The 16509-nt window shown below is 34.4% G+C and overlaps 1 protein-coding gene across 1 annotated transcript; it reads left to right on the top strand.

Annotated features, from left to right (window-relative positions):
* Positions 1 to 2588: 2588 nt before the first annotated feature.
* Positions 2589 to 15138, top strand: LOC113393703 (luciferin 4-monooxygenase-like). Its single transcript, XM_064218331.1, has 11 exons — positions 2589 to 2873; positions 3291 to 3498; positions 4198 to 4390; positions 6638 to 6784; positions 7843 to 7993; positions 9811 to 9945; positions 10653 to 10787; positions 11814 to 11894; positions 12958 to 13104; positions 13673 to 13838; positions 14884 to 15138. The coding sequence occupies exons 1-11, from the start codon at positions 2796 to 2798 to the stop codon at positions 15009 to 15011; spliced, it is 1569 nt and encodes a 522-aa protein (XP_064074401.1). The 5' UTR covers positions 2589 to 2795; the 3' UTR covers positions 15012 to 15138.
* The last annotated feature ends 1371 nt before the right edge of the window (positions 15139 to 16509 follow it).

The following is a 16509-nucleotide window of genomic DNA, read 5'->3' as shown; positions in this document are numbered from 1 at the left end:
GTAAACTAGTACTTTGTTTTTTTTCTGCAACAGTTTTTTCTTGCATGTTAATTCACGTACGCGTTTTTTAAGTGCTGCTTTTCTGGGAGTTTCAAAAATATCTACCATATCTAGTATGCTGACATTGTCGAGACCTGTCGGGGTTTTCAATATTTATATTGATGTGTTCCTGGGAAATAAAACAATATAAGTAAAATAAATCTCGTCACTATTGAGGTACGCTAGAAATATATATATATAAATTTCATTTGCAACAAAAAATCTATTTTCCATCTCTTTCTTTTTTCTAACCTCCAAATATCAGAATATTAGAAAAATAAATGAAATATATTAATAAATCAAAGTATATTGCTTACTTACATGTGGTATGAGATCCCTTGTGTTTTATTAACTTTGGTATCGTAATTGGTACACTTTCTAAATACACACGATGGCATTTGGACAGTTATTACGAGGAGCGCGAAACGTCTTACTCGTCGCCGTGCGCGACACGGACTAAAGACAATACGTCCCAATTAGGACGTTTTCTAGTCTTCACCTTTTGCGCGTTTATAACATATCTGTTTACTAGAACATAATTGGTCGGACGGTTTAAAGTAATTGCACATCCGTAAAATGCTAGTGTTCTCAATCTCCGATTCAAACAATAGTAGGTACGACTTAAAATAATAAATACTCCAAAAGAAACATCTTTCTTTTCAAAATGACAAATTTAAAAATTATAGTAACAATGAAAAATAAAAAGAAATAAAAATAAATGACTAATTTAAAAATTACAAAAAAAATGAATATTGTTGATGAATAAAACCAAGGTTACTTGTGTAAAAAAAATGTATTGTGCAAGTGTGCAAATATATAATTTTTATTTTTTAATTTAATTTTTAGTATTTTTATCAATATCAACTGTACTAATATGATAAAGAAGTATAAGTTGTTTGTTTATATGTAGAGGTAATCTTCGGAGCGAATGATTCAATAAAATCCATTTTATATTATTTAGTAGAGGTTAAGGAACTCAGTAAAAGTAGTGTTTTAATTCTAGTACATATTTGCTGAAAAATATCAAATTCAATATTTAAATAGCGCGCGAAAACGGTACTTTGACAATATGGCGCTGCAATGGGGTCGGTGACGTCATTTGCCTGTAGTGTAATCTGTGGCACACATAATCCACATACAGTAGGCGAACGAGGTTCACAAACAAGTAACGTCATCATAATTCCGTCCAATCAGGAGCGTTTTGTGGCACGTGACAAATGTTTAAAAAAATGCATTTTTATTTATGGATTTTTGAATAAATTAATTATTACTTTCAACTTTCGTTACTAAATAATCATTTCTAAACTCATAATATATACTGCTTACATTAATAGACACTTTATTTTTCGCATTGTCAAATAGCCTATTCTAAAAAGTTTTCAATGGTCGAAAGTCGACATAATTATTAAATGCTATAACAGGGTGACTATAAATTTATACCATAGTAATTTCTGTAATAATAAATTGTAGCGTGAAGACGCGTTGGATCGCTAGTAGTTTATGCAATGTGCGAAGTTTTAGTTGAAATAATAATTATATTCCATAAAAAAATATACACCCTAGACGTGTCGGTTACATTCGACCTTATTTTTATCGACCAATCGGCACTGAGGTACCATATTGACATAAAGTCCAACACTATGCTTATAACGACAGGAGCTCTTTGCGTATCAGCGGTATATACAATACACGCAGTGCCGTCTCAAGCTATGCTGGGGCCCTTGGGTACTCATGAATTTGGGGCCCTTTTGGTAGATATTTACTACCATGTACAAATAATTTACTTATAGCCAGGCCTTAAGTATAGTTTCAAATAAACGGTGCGGTAATTTGTAGAAATCTGATTGGTTGTACAATCTTAAGGCTATAGTATATCTCTTTCTATCATGAAGAGCACGTCTGTAGCTTTCAACTTTTAATATCGACTATCGTCACTAGCCTTTTGATAAACATGTTAGTTATTTCTTACAAACATGACAATTACGAAAACATAATGTATAGCAGTCGACGTGAGCATAAACGTGTAAAACAAATTGTCGGTTCTTCGGGGCCCTCTCAGGATGGGGGCCCTGGGCAAGTGCCCCGTGTGCCCTATGGTAAAGACGATAATGAATACACGCAAATACTACACGACATATTTCTCTTACATAACAACATAACTCAACAAAAAGTATGTATGTATTCTAATATTGTAAATACAAAAGATATTCTGTTTGTCTATGACCAGTTCACGGTTAAAACATTAAACTAATATTGATAACATTTGGTATGAAGCAAGCTTGAACCCGAAGAAAGAACATCGGCTACGTTTTTATACAAGATAACCTACGACCCCCCTCCCAGCAAGGGCTAAGCCGCGGGCGAACTAGTGTTAATTTTTTAAATTATAAACAAATACCATTTAAAATCGTAATAAATGCGAAGGCACAGACAAACTGTATGAATAATCTGTTTATTATATACTTCCACTACAATGAATTATCTTTGATATACAAATATATCTACATATATATAATATTGCACGTACTATGTGTTTACTGTTTGTTCCTCTGTGATGACGAGCAGACGTTTTATCCGTTAACTAAAGTCACTCGTAGTTGAGACGAGTCACAAGTCGCTCTAAGATATATTTACCTTGGAAAATTTACAAAAATTGCGATAATCGCACACAACGAAAATATTTAAAATAAATTAAATCCTGTAATTGTACGTCGGACTGATATATTGCTGTGTTATTTATATAGTTCGGTGTCACCATGGATATCGGTCCGGACTATCATATCGGTCATTTGGTTTTTGAACATTTGAAACGATACCCGGACGTCGTTCTTCAGGTCAGTTATATTTATACCTATCTAAATTAAGACTGAGTCTAAAAAAAACTCAATATTCTTGTTGGATAAGCGAGTCGTTTTTTATATATATTATTAGTGTTCTTATATTTTTTATGACATCTAATAAATTACACCATTAAATAGCTCTGATGATAAAACAGGTTAGTTTTTTTTTTTTTTTAAATCTAACTACTAACTGGTTATCTTATCTAGAAAGACAATATTTTCTTAATTAAAAAAAATACAATTCAACAAAAATCTTATATGCTAACGACATTTTATTTAAGCACAGATAAATATACTATGTATTGTCAAACATGGCGAAGGTCAAAGTGATAAATCCTTGTAAAAAAAGTAAAAGTGCCTACCATAGATATATACTATTTTTTTACGTTGTATTTTATTTTCTGTTCTCAGATAGATGCTGCAACTGGTGGGGAGGAAACATATGCGTCAGTATTATCGAGATCTATTCGTCTCGCGAGATCTCTCAGAGCTATTGGTTTGAAACCGGGAGACGTATTAGCTATTGGCGGAAGAAACCACTTAAATATTCATATTCCGTTTTACGCGGCTCTCTTTAATGGCTTACCGATTGTGGGCGTCGATCCGTATTTCAAATACGGTAAGTGGAGAAATAAATTCTGGTTACATCACAGACTATAATGGTACCACTGTTGGCTAAGTGTAATCTTCGTTTAAGGGAACGCTGTGGGTTGGTAGATATACAGGTTAGGGCTTTGTGCAGCCCGTCTGGGTAGAGGTATCTACTAGGGGTAATCACCACATATTCAACCGTCGTACAACAATGCTTAGTATTGTTGTGTTCCAGTTTGAAGGATGAGTGAGTCGGGGTAACTATAGGCACAAGGGCCATAACACTTTAGCTCCCAAGGTTGAGAGCGTATTGGTGATGTAAGGAATGGTTAATATTTCTTACAGCGGCAATGACTATGGGCCGAGGTGATCAGTTACCACAAGGTGAGTCACCTTTGCTTTGCACCTTTGCTCATATGCCTACCTATTTAATAAAAAAAATTGGCAAATTTACATCTAAAAATGCAGGCTTATTTAAAACGTTTAAAATGCAATTTTAGAACACAAAAGTAAAATAAATTGGGCTTAACCAAAGATATCTGAGGCCTCACTCTTAATATTAATTATGATGAATATACTGCTGGATAAAGTTAATTAAATCACTTTAAATACATAAATGGTATTAAGACTCCAATATTTCTCAAGAGAAAAGAACTTTGCCCAGCAGTGGTAATGTTACTAATAAAATCATAACAACTGTTTTAATTTGTAATGTTATTGATTTTAGAGGAAATATATACACTGTTCAAAAGGGTAAAACCGACAATAGCATTTTGCCAGACTGAATCCATCGACATTTACGCGAAAGCTGCAAACGCTCTTGGATTAGACATAAAATTGATTGCATTCGATGGGGAGGAGTCTACATTAACAAAGTTTGTGCAGAAATATGACACTGGGCATCCGGAACCAGACTTTCAGTAAGTAAAACAAGTATTGACTAAAAACTCAAATTCGAACGAACGAACGAAAATACGCTGACTTGAAAAGGACCTGCGAAAGAAACTCTACACGTTCGGACACTATTTTCAATATGACAAAGAAATTGAAGGTTATCGTTTCATTCCTAAGGCGTGCAATGATCTCACTAGTTTTATAATGTTTTATGCAAACAAACGTTCCTTAGCGTTTCATTAAATTTATGAACAGAGGCAATTTGATACTTGAGATCTTTTGTAACTTGTAAAACCGTATATTGCCTCTTTAATCAGTTACTGACTTTCTACAGTCGATTATTCGTTTATTGATTAATTATTCTATCTTCTTCTTGATGACAATGAATTCAAGATGAATTAATTAACTTACGTATAATTATAAAGTTAAATTTACTTTGGTTTTGCATAAAATGTTCCAAAAATAATCAAGGCAAACATTTCTAACATTTTAGTTGGTTTTGACGTTACTATATGACTGGAAGCTCAAAGCAGAATACTTTAAAATTATTTTACATCTTTATTGTAATTAAAAATTTAAATTAATTTTATGCATCCGAATCTGAATCAAGTAATCAAGCTATGAGATCCACAAGACATAGAATAGTTCTTCTAGAAGATAATAGACTAGTATAGTAGATAGAAAGTTAACACAGCCATTATCAATAGCATAGTCAAAATTTATCCGTAAATAAAGATTAAGAACCTGTCTTTTTTCCTAGTAACCGCATATTCGTAATTTGGTTGTTGATAAGTGTATTAGCCTGCTTATCTATTGATACTATCAAGTATTGTACGAAGTAAATAATAATACCATTGATAAGTCTGATACTATTCAAAGTCAGTCTTTGTTCATTATAGAATCGGTAAACTAGTTAATTCAGGGCCGGATTTAGGGGAACTGGAGCTACCCTGGGGCCTCCACGTGAGAAGGGCCTCGCAATAGAAGTTTCAGCGAGTTAAGAATTTTAATATCATTTATGTTTAGATATCTGGATATAGTCAAACTACAATAATATCACTAATTACTGTTTTTAATAGACACTGATATAAATTAAATTGTACAAATTAATTTATAAAATAATATTCAGTGGCTTCTAATCCAATTCAGGGCATCAACTACCTTGTGGCCTCAGGACCGCCAGACCTCCAAATCCGGTTCTGTGCTTATTGAATGTAATATCCTTTACTTTACACACATGCTTTCCTTCACGATCCTTTTAAATATAACTAATGGATATTTTTGAACGTTCTGCGGGCTCCTGTCAACGAAAAGTCATGGTAACCTCCTTGGATAAGCCCAATAATTATATGATCTTACAACTGACTTGTTTTGCGAAAATTTCCATGTATTCATATATGTATATTGTCACCTTGGTATTGTCCTTGCGTTTCGTTAGGTCAAGCGAGAGGTGTGAACACTTGAACGAACTAACATATGTATACGAGTACTTAATGTCATCATGAGTCTTTGAAATGCATTCATCTCGAGTGTTATTGAACTTTGTTTAATGTTAACTGCCAAGAACAAATTCCATTAATGACAATAAAATACACATCTTAAATATATAAAAAATAACGTGCTGACTGACGGATTCATCATCGGCGAGCGTCAAATATTAAAGTTAGGGCCATGAATATTGGGGGGTAGGATCGTTTTGTTGAGTGGACACCCACTAAGAAATAATTTTGGAAGATTCTACCCCTAAGGGGGTGAAATAGGGGTTGAAAGTATGAAAGTCCGTATTTTTTTAAGTAAGGAAAATTAAATTTTATTTTTGGGATACTGATTAAATATGAGTAAATACGTATTAAAGCATTTCTGGATATTCTACCCCTACAAGGTGTAATAGCGGTTGAAAATCCGTTATTTTTGAAGTAAGAAGCATGAAACTGAATTTTTAGGCCTTGAAAATTAATATTTTATATCCCCTATGCCTGTTACACTGCGAACATAAAAATACCGAGTAAAAACGCTACTGCGTTATGATTATTTGGAGCTTACTCCACCACGCTGCTCCAATGCGGATTGGTGGACAGTTATGTTCGTGATATTCTCCTTCAACGACAAACAAGAGATAAATTTGAAACTCAAGTTAAGCAAACAAAAATTCAGTAGTGTTCTACTGAGCTTGATCGGTCATAATTCACTCGCTCTAAACGCTGGGACATCTCGACTCGATGTATATTAAAGTGTGCCTTTACAAAGAAATAAATAAATGTCTTCGTTTTCAGAGTAGCGGAGTTCGATATTGACAAAATATATGTATTTCTGATAACCACAAGTGGTACCACGGGCAATGTCAAGGCAGCAGCGTTCAACCACAAGCCCTTCATGACAAAAACGTTGGCAATTTTGAGAGTATACAATCAACAAAATCTGTGAGTAGCAAATTACGCAATGTCGTTATTTTTATCAATTCGATAGATAATAATTGTGATTGTCTGTCTGTGTGATAGATATCGTATTACTTTATCATTTAAAAGTTTATTAAAAATATCTTAGTAGAGCTTGCAAGCCCGTCTGAGTTTGTATCACCTTCTCAACGATGTTGACCGCTCACCTATTTCATTTTAAAACGTAGCGTTGCGATTATATCACATGACACGAGGGTATTTAAATATGAATCGTTTTTTACCGAAGTGTGTTTTTGCTTTTCTGTTATTGGTTATTTAAAAGTGTACAATATATATATATATTTAGCCTATTCCAATGGACGTAGAATAAAAGATAAACATACCTTTGATTTACGTATTTCATGCGATTTGCTAATAACTCAGCTATGGTAAGTGTCTGCTACTACTAAGAGCTAATGATTAATCTATCTTTATTAATAATACAACACTAATGCACCTAACCACTTATTTCCACTTTAATTTTGCTTCCAAAATTCCGATAACAGTTTCGTCGACGTTCAAAACGCCATTTTTTCGCAATTCCATAGTGAATATCATAGATCAAGCACTCGACCAATGATATCGCGTCAATTTGCTGTCAAATGTTTTTTATTTGGCTTTTTTCCTGTTTTTTCACAGTTTTAATGTTAAAACATACATATTTACATTAAAATATATATATATAATGTTACAAGTAAACACAAATAAGGAAGTCGCAAAATATAAATGAAACTTAGAAGGCAATTAAAATTTGAATTCTGCTATTTTGGTCGTGTTACTGTCTTGTAAAAGCGAATATAAATTCCCGGTAGTGCAAAACGACGCCTATTCTTGTTAATATCACAAAATTTCCGGGACATTAATTATTAATTATTGACGTATTTTCAAATTGTTCGTTACTGTCTACTGTTTACTGTTTTGTTTTATAATCGGCACATTTAAATAATAAGATTAAACGATAGAAAGACACTCCCAAGGCACAGTCCTCGCAGTCCTAATAATTTCCTTAGGCTAACAAGATTGCAAATAATTTGTATTTATAGGAAAGGAGAAAGGTCATTATACTTATCCCCTGTGCATTGGGTGTCAAGATTCTTTTCAACTACCTTCACGCCTCTTGTGAGCAGCACGATGATTCAAACGTCGAAGCCGGATAATGCTGACCACCTGGTTGATATTATCAACAAATACAAAGTAAGTGTTACCGAGTAACCCTAGCCTCCAATACGGCATTACGTCATAGGATGTCATAATGAATTATATCACATAATTTTATTTACTTATAAAATTATTGTTGTAATTAGTTGTTTAATAATAATTTGTTAAACTTTAATTAATACTATTTTATATGGCACAATATATATTAAATAATATACATACTTCTTTTTCTAAAAAATATTGATCTGATACGAGAAATAATGGGATCATTGGAAGTTATTGAAAAATAGATTTTTTGGATAATTATTATAAAACGTGATTTTATTTTGTAATATCCAACTGAAATAAACTACTATCCCAATATACATACAACTTATACAAGAAGATGCAGCACGTTTCAGAGAAGGTTTCAGTCTTTGAATATTTGAATCCCTAGAAAAACTGTCAAAGCTGACATACTTATTTATCACCGAACCGGTGGTACTTTTACCTTCAATTCAACATGTAACATGGGGATTCAAAAGTGATTTTATGAACCTACTCGAATAGAGAATATTTTGATTTTGAGAATGTGTCGAAAAAAATAGTGGCCAATAGTTAAATAAATAAATAAATTAATAATAATATGGCATTTGGCGAGTTCAAGAGTAGCTGTAAGTTGGCTCGTTAGTTTTAGTTCTCTTATAATGCATATATAAATAAATCTAAGGTATATTATATAATATCATATACAGGGTCGGATTTAGGATAGGGCAACCGGGGCAACTGCCATGGGGCTTCCACGTGTGAGATCAAGATATATCAATTATAATCATGTTACAAATTACTATTTTAAAAGTTACAGTGTCTGAAAGAAATTAATATAAAATTAATTTCTAAAATAATTATTTGGGTCGCCTTTGAAGTCACACCATTCTATAGTTTACACTCGTACACTCGTACAGTGTACAATTTATGTAGTTACTTGTTGCTGTGTGTTATTTTTTTCTATAATAAGTTTTACAACTAATGCTATGATTTAAAAATAGTATAAAACAAAGTTGTTACCTGATTCTCTATATCTCCGCTTTCTTCTTCTAAACCACTGAACGTATTTTGATACGGTTTTCGCCGATAGAATCGGCAATAAACGAGAAGGTTTTTTATATATAATTTATAAATACTTTGTAGTAGAAAATTGTTGTAATTACATGTGATTGTCTTTTAACTCACAATAAACATTTTATTCTATTACAAATTACTTAGTATAAAACTATAACTTATTTGCGAAGCAATTCTCCAATCCACTATTAATCCTTATTCAGATAAACATGTTAGTTACATTGGCAATATAGATTCAAGTTTACTTTTTACACAAAAACGTTTGAATGATCTAGAAGATATCACCGAACTTTACCCTTATTTTCTCCCTCGAAAAACGCGTTACGTTTATGTTACCCCCAGATGAAGTGGTAGCCTGTGCCCAAGACGCCTAGCGCCCTAGTGGAACGGAATACCCACTTAAACACCAGCGGTACCCTCTCCGATACATTACCCTGATAAAGTCTTAAGTCTAGTCTTGATAAGATGTCAAAAAATGACTCGTTCAATTTATTTTATTCAAGTACATGTTAATTATATAAATAAATATGTATACACACTTACCTAATATCTTCTTGTAAAGCAGATTTCCATTTCTTTTATCAAGAAAGCAAGCCAAGCCGGGCGAGTCGCTAGTTAATATTATTGTTATTGTTTTTCCTGTATTTTGATATGTTTACAAATGTAAGTTCGGTCTTTAATATTCAATTCTAAATATACACGTGTTAAAATATCGAATTACGTTCCATTTTTAAATTTTTTTTTTTTTATAGCCTGAATCAGCTCTGTTCAGCCCAACCCATATGTCATATTTGGTGAGTCGGAAGGATGAAGTGGACCTGACGTGCTTTCGAAGTATTAGTCTCACTGGATCCAAAATCTATCCAGATGTTCTTTTGAGTTTTAAGGTAATTATTTTAACTGGCGAAAGTGTTCAAATTTATCATTAGAAATAGAAAGTTTCTCTGCATACATTTTATCCGGTTCTAAGGGCTTTGTGCAAGGCCATTCGGCCATCAATATTCAACCTGAAGTTTAAATAATTTTATTTGTGCAGAGCGCTATTTTGGTTCTTTAAGATGATACTGTAATTGCTAAAAACACAATTTCTATTTATTTATTATTATTATAAGACACCAACGATAAATCCATAAGTAACATTTGTATGTGCAAACTAAAGATTATCCATATGCATGAAAATGTCATTCATCAGGAAGATATATTCAAACTTTATCGTTGCAATGTTACTGTAACAAAGTTCGTTTACGGGGTCGCGGCTTAGAGTAGAGTGGACTGGCAGGAATTGTATCTTTCCCTCTCTTATTCTTTATTTGTCTCTTTCTGTTACATACATTTTTATTATTATTAAAACGTATAACGTAATAATACATTATTTTCGTTTCACACAGGAGTTTTGATATAAATTTTATTTCTCGTCGTTCAATTGTTCTCAAACTATTAATTTATCTCATGTAAATGTATTACAACGAAAGCAACTTCGTTCCATTCGGATATTGTTTTGTCTTAATTTAAGTTTTTCTTCGTATTTTATTTATCAAAAGTATAAATAATTAATCGTTTCTATTTATGTACTGACCAAAGGAAATATTTTTAGAAACTTTTATCCAACGATATGGTTGCTGTAGAGGCGTATGGGCAGACTGAGATGATAGGGCCTGTTCTCCTACCAAACCCTGCGGGACCGAATGGAAATTGTGGAACTGGACCCATACCAGGCTACAGTGTTAAGGTAATTTATAAAAATCTATATCGAATCAGAAAATACATTATTCAAGTAGCCTCTTGCGAGGACATTTTAATTCCAACGAGCGGCCATGTTTGACGTTTACGTGTTTAGAAAGTGTGTTATATCCTGTACAAGTTAGCTTGATCTTTTTGACAGATGTAAATTTTTCTGATAGACATAACTTTGCAATGACGAACATATTATTTTCTTAAATTAATGATTTTAAAAAATTTAATAATATTTAAAAAAATACATATAATACAAAAGTTCCTAAAGATTCAAGCGTTATCCGAAAAATTTAAGACTTTTAAGTAAAATTTAAATAAAAACAATGAAAATAATAGACGCTTGTACAATGTTACATCGGTCGGACGGTAGGGACGCGAATTCGATTACAAAAATCCTTATTAAAGATCATTATTAAGCTATTGTTACGAACGGGGGTACTTTTGATTGGGGTCTCTTTAGCTGGTATAACTCTTTTTAGAAAAATAAGTTAAAAGTAATTGAATTCTAATTTTAATTACGCATTCCATCGTTCCATCGACTGTTATATATGTTAAATTTTCTGTTTCTCATCACTAGCCCGTCTGTCAAAAAGGTCAAGCTAAGCTTGAACAGGGTATAATAAGAATTTCGTACAGGAGTACGGTAGACTCGATGGAAACTTATCTACGATAAATTATATATTAACCTTTACGAAAAAGTTATATTTTATATAAATAGTAAAGTATAAACCGTTTTTGTTTATTTTTATTTATTTCCCCCGCGCGAAGCAGGATATTGCAAATGGCGCTAATCGCTTAAAGATTAATAATTTAGTTATTTTGATATGTTATAAGATAATATCAAAGTCGATTATGAATTAATTATGTATTAAAATTTAAATTTAAACATGGGTAAAGTATATTTTCTTGTATATGGGTAAGTAGGTCTTGTTGGTATGTCATAAAATTTATATTGACGTGATTCTTTTCACGAGTTATAAAGTCAGTAATGAAATAATATTTGTCGTTATTTTTTTTATAGTTAGTCGATGTCGATAGTCGAGAAGAAATAAAAGAGCCGAACGTGACGGGCGAATTGTTGGCCAAGGGATTAAGATTTACGGTGAGTGTTTTCGTACAGTCATTTATTGGGGCTCTGTGGCGAGATGTTATTTTGTTTTTATTGACTTGGAATTCAATGAATAAATAAATATTGGACAACGTCACATACATTACTCTGATCCCAATGTAAGTAGCTAAAGCACTTGTGTTATGGAAAATCAGAAGTAACGACGGTACCCCAAAACACCCAGACCCAAAACAACATAGAAAACTAATGAACTTTTTCTACATCGACTCGGCCGGGAATCGAACCCGAGACCTCGGAGTGGCGTACCCATGAAAACCGGTGTACACACTACTCGACCACGGAGGTCGTCAATGGATAGCTAACGTTGTGTAGCATATTGTTCTCCCAGAGAATCTGTTTCTGGTTCACTTGGAGGTAGGGCTTTATGCAAATCCGTCTGGGTAGGTATCAGCAGTACTCAGTATTGTTGTGTTCCGGTTTGAAGGGAGAGTGAGTCAGTGTAACTACAGGCAAAAGGGCCATAAAACTTTAGCTCCCAAGGTTGGGAGCGCATTGGCGATGTAAGGAATGGTTAATATTTCTTACAGCGTCAATGACTATGGGCCGAGGTGATCAGTTACCACAAGGTGACTTATTTGCTCATGCGCCTACCTATATTATTAAAAAAATGCAGGCTTATTTAAAACGTTTTCAATACAATTTTACAACACAAAAGTAAAATAAATTGGGCTTAATCAAAGATATCTGAGGCCTCTCTTAATATTAATTATGATGAATATACTGCTGGATAAAAATAATTAAATCACTTTAATACCAACTCGCATTAGTGCAAAATGGTATTAAGGATCCAATATTTCTCAAGGTTGGTGGTGGTTATGTACCTTGTGCCTGTCGTTAAAGACTCACTCACCCTTCAAACACCCAACGATACTAAGTGTTGTTGTTTGGTGCAAAATGGGTTTAGCTTTCACGAAGCAGCAGACTTATTGCCGCTGCACGGTCCCAACAACTATTAATACGTTTCTGATGCTTCGTGTTGGTCACTACTGGCCATTAAGGACGTTAAACGGTAACGTTTTATTTCATTATTTTTCAGGAATATTACAATGACCCAGAGGAAACTGCGCTGGCCTTTACGGAGGACGGATATTTCAAAACTGGGGACCTATTGTATCGAGATGCGGATGATAACTACTTCTTCGTTGAACGTATCAAAAGCCTGATCAAATATAGGAATTATCACGTAAGCCGTAATTACTATACGAAAGAAATCATTAAAAATAGTTTGCGGCGGCAAGAATGCTAGAAGCTTTTCCCCGTTGATTCGCAATTCTGATCCTATGGGCATAACATTAATCGGCGCTCCTGTCACCCGTCGAGGCAATAAGACGAGGTTTATACTTTCAATACAGGTTTTTGCACTACTACTCCAAGGTCCAAGTGAAAATTATTTACGTAAGAATTAATTTCGTAACTCAATCGTGAGAACCGAAGGATACGATGTTTTGATGCCTCTCAATGATCGTATATGACTTTCTGATATTTCACAATCGTCTGCGGTGAGTTACGATACTGTTCTTCCATGATGGAGAACATGCGCTATCTTCATTTTTATCATATTTACAAAAGTTTCATAACGTAAATTCGCGTGCAACGCGTATCAGAACTAGACATGATTTTCTAAAGATATTACATTATACAAAATTTACCTTGACGGATATTTTACTGACTTTTTTACGCACAAGTCTTATTCAAAAATGCTTATACGATTATTGGAGTATATACCCTCATCTAATAAGCGGGAGTCGCAGGTGTTGCCGTCGGAGATAGAACAAGTGATAGGCTCGCATCCAGGAGTGGCAGACGTTTGCGTGGTCGGGCTGCGCGACGTGACGGACGGCGAGCACGCGGCCGCGGGCGTGGTGCGCGCGCCGGGCAGCGCCGTCACCGCGCAGGAGATCTGCGACCTCGTGACCGGTAAGCTCTCTCCGTGTTATGGGATCTGATCGCACTCGACATCAATATATATAACCTTTTTGAAGTTGTACTCCTTTTGACGCATTATGAGAAAAATATGAGAATTCATATTTACGAGGCCCGGCGCGTGACTAATGAACCCGTTGGTCTATCTGTTTGAAATTAAAAGGTCTCGACACCGATTTACCGATTGTCATGGATGCATATGTAATTTCTCATGACAATCTATTTGCCGCTCTACCAATCGCCATAGCAATTGTTTTTTTAAATGATTTTATTTTATTCCAATGGCGCCGTAGGAAATGTTAGCCATACCTGACATCTTCAACGCGCCACCAATCGTAGGAACTATGTTGTTGCCCCTTGTACCGATAGATTATGTCTATGTACATACATATATACCCGACATAGCCCGAAGAATTGTCATAGTTAAGTGGCAGTGGACGGAGCACATTGCTCGAAGAACCGACGGCCGATGGAGCCGACGAGTTGTCGAGTGGTGACCATGGACCGGGAGACGCAGCGTGGGTAAGCCCCCACAAAGTGGTCCGACGACCTGGTTAATGTCGCGGGAAGCCGCTGGTTGCGGGCTGCACAAGACCGGTCGTTGTGGCGATTTTTGGGGGAGGCCTATGTTCAGCAGTGGACGTCCTTCGGCTGAGAGATGAGATGAGATGATATCTCTATATTAATACTATATCAGGATTCCTATTTGAAAAAAATATGCGATAGATTATTGAGTAAAGCTACATAATGTCTACAATTCACAAGAAACTGCGCAGAGCAACTTAGATGATAAAAAATCGTGTAATTAATGTTCGTTGACATTCATGCAGGATATATTAATTTAATTTAATTATACATATTATGATAAACGTAATTTGAGTAATCAAAATTTGTAGCCGAAGTTCTAGTTTTAAAATCTACTTTTACTTTTACCGCTGCTGACATTTTACAATTCAAAATGTATTCCATAAAAGATATTAAAGTAAAAATATTTTAATCTGTCGTAATTTAATTTATATTTGTAATTTATTCTTTTCAGATAAACTATCAAAAAACAAAGAGTTACGAGGTGGCGTTGTTTTTTTAGAAAGTTTACCGTACACGTCCACCGCGAAGATCGCTAGAGGGAAACTTAAACAGCTGATTGAAAATCGCAACGGAAAATAACCAAAAAGGTTCAATATTCTGAGCCGAGTTTAAAAAGAAAAATTATCATTTCAGCTTGATTTTCTTTATTATATAATTGTGAGGATTCATATTCTTCTGTTCTGTATCATTTAAGCAGGAAAAGACTGGGTGTTTGTGGTACCGTCGTTACTTCTGATTTTCATAACACAAGTGCTTTAGCTACTTACATTGGGATCAGAGTAATGTATGTGATGTTGTCCAATATATTTATTATTTATAAAAAATATATATATATTTTTCGTCTGTATACTTTTATATACGATATACAGTATACAAACCTATTAATAAATAAGGTAACTTTAAGAATTACATAATATATTTTTTTATTTATATAATATTGTTGGTATTACATGTTTGTGATATTTATTATCTAAAATAAAGACTCCAATCTTATTTGTTTTTTTTTTTTAATATGTTTGAGTTAGACTTACGAGCAAATGAGCCACCTACTAGTGAGTCACAACCGCGAACAGACATTGGTGCTGTAAGAAAATATTTCCATTCCTCACATCACACCAATGCGCCAACAACCTTGGGAGCTAAGATGTCATGTCCCTTGTGCGTGCAGTTACATTGACCAACTAACTCTTCAAACCGATCAACGAGACACGCATACGCAACACACATTTGGCAGCAGCAAGATGTCTCCGAACCCTCCTTCTGTACCACGACATCTGTCGTGCGCAGACATTCGCAGAGCAGGTCGTTCGCTGGACCTCCCCTTACGGGGTCTCATCCGGTGCGCTTGATCGCTCTGAGAATGTACGGAGGACCAAGAGATGTCTGCAGCATACGCCACTAGGGTACTTCCATGGAATTACCCGACCCCAACGACCCGTCCGTAGAAACGGGCGGCGAACAGGATACCGCAGTAGATAGGGCACGGCCCTAGGAACTGCCATCACCATTCCCCATTACCAGGGGGGTGCGTGAAATACCACGATCAAACCGAAACATAACAAAACTAAGTATTACTGTTTGGCAGTAGAATATACAATTCTATCAAATAAAAAAATATATTTAAAAATGATAATGAATTAATTAAACGAGGTGCACCTCGCACCTTCTCTATTTTCTGCTTGATTCCAGCGTCTCCTGACCTTGAAGATCCTTTATAGCGTTGAAATAATAATTATTATATCAATAGAATGTTCTGTCCGAATAACCTCGAAACTCACCGCAGAACACGAGCGTGAAAGTAAGAAATATGTTATATGCGACGATCACTGTAATACTTATAAAATTTATAATATACACGAATCAGAGTCAGTCGGCGCATTGGAGATGTACTGAATGGCTATCATTCATACATCGCCCATGTCGTTGCCTATTACAAAAAAAAACTCCAAACCGGAACACAATTGTACAGAGTAACTAATAAGTAGGTATAACAAAAAAACCGAGTCTTTTACTTTTTCAAATAAAGTGTATGTTGCAAATGTAAGGTTTTCCTTTATGATTTTAAATGTATTTGTGT

Source organism: Vanessa tameamea, chromosome 21, assembly GCF_037043105.1.
Source record: "Vanessa tameamea isolate UH-Manoa-2023 chromosome 21, ilVanTame1 primary haplotype, whole genome shotgun sequence".
NCBI classification, from domain to species: Eukaryota; Metazoa; Arthropoda; class Insecta; order Lepidoptera; family Nymphalidae; genus Vanessa; species Vanessa tameamea.
This window is presented reverse-complemented; position numbering and strand designations above follow the sequence as displayed.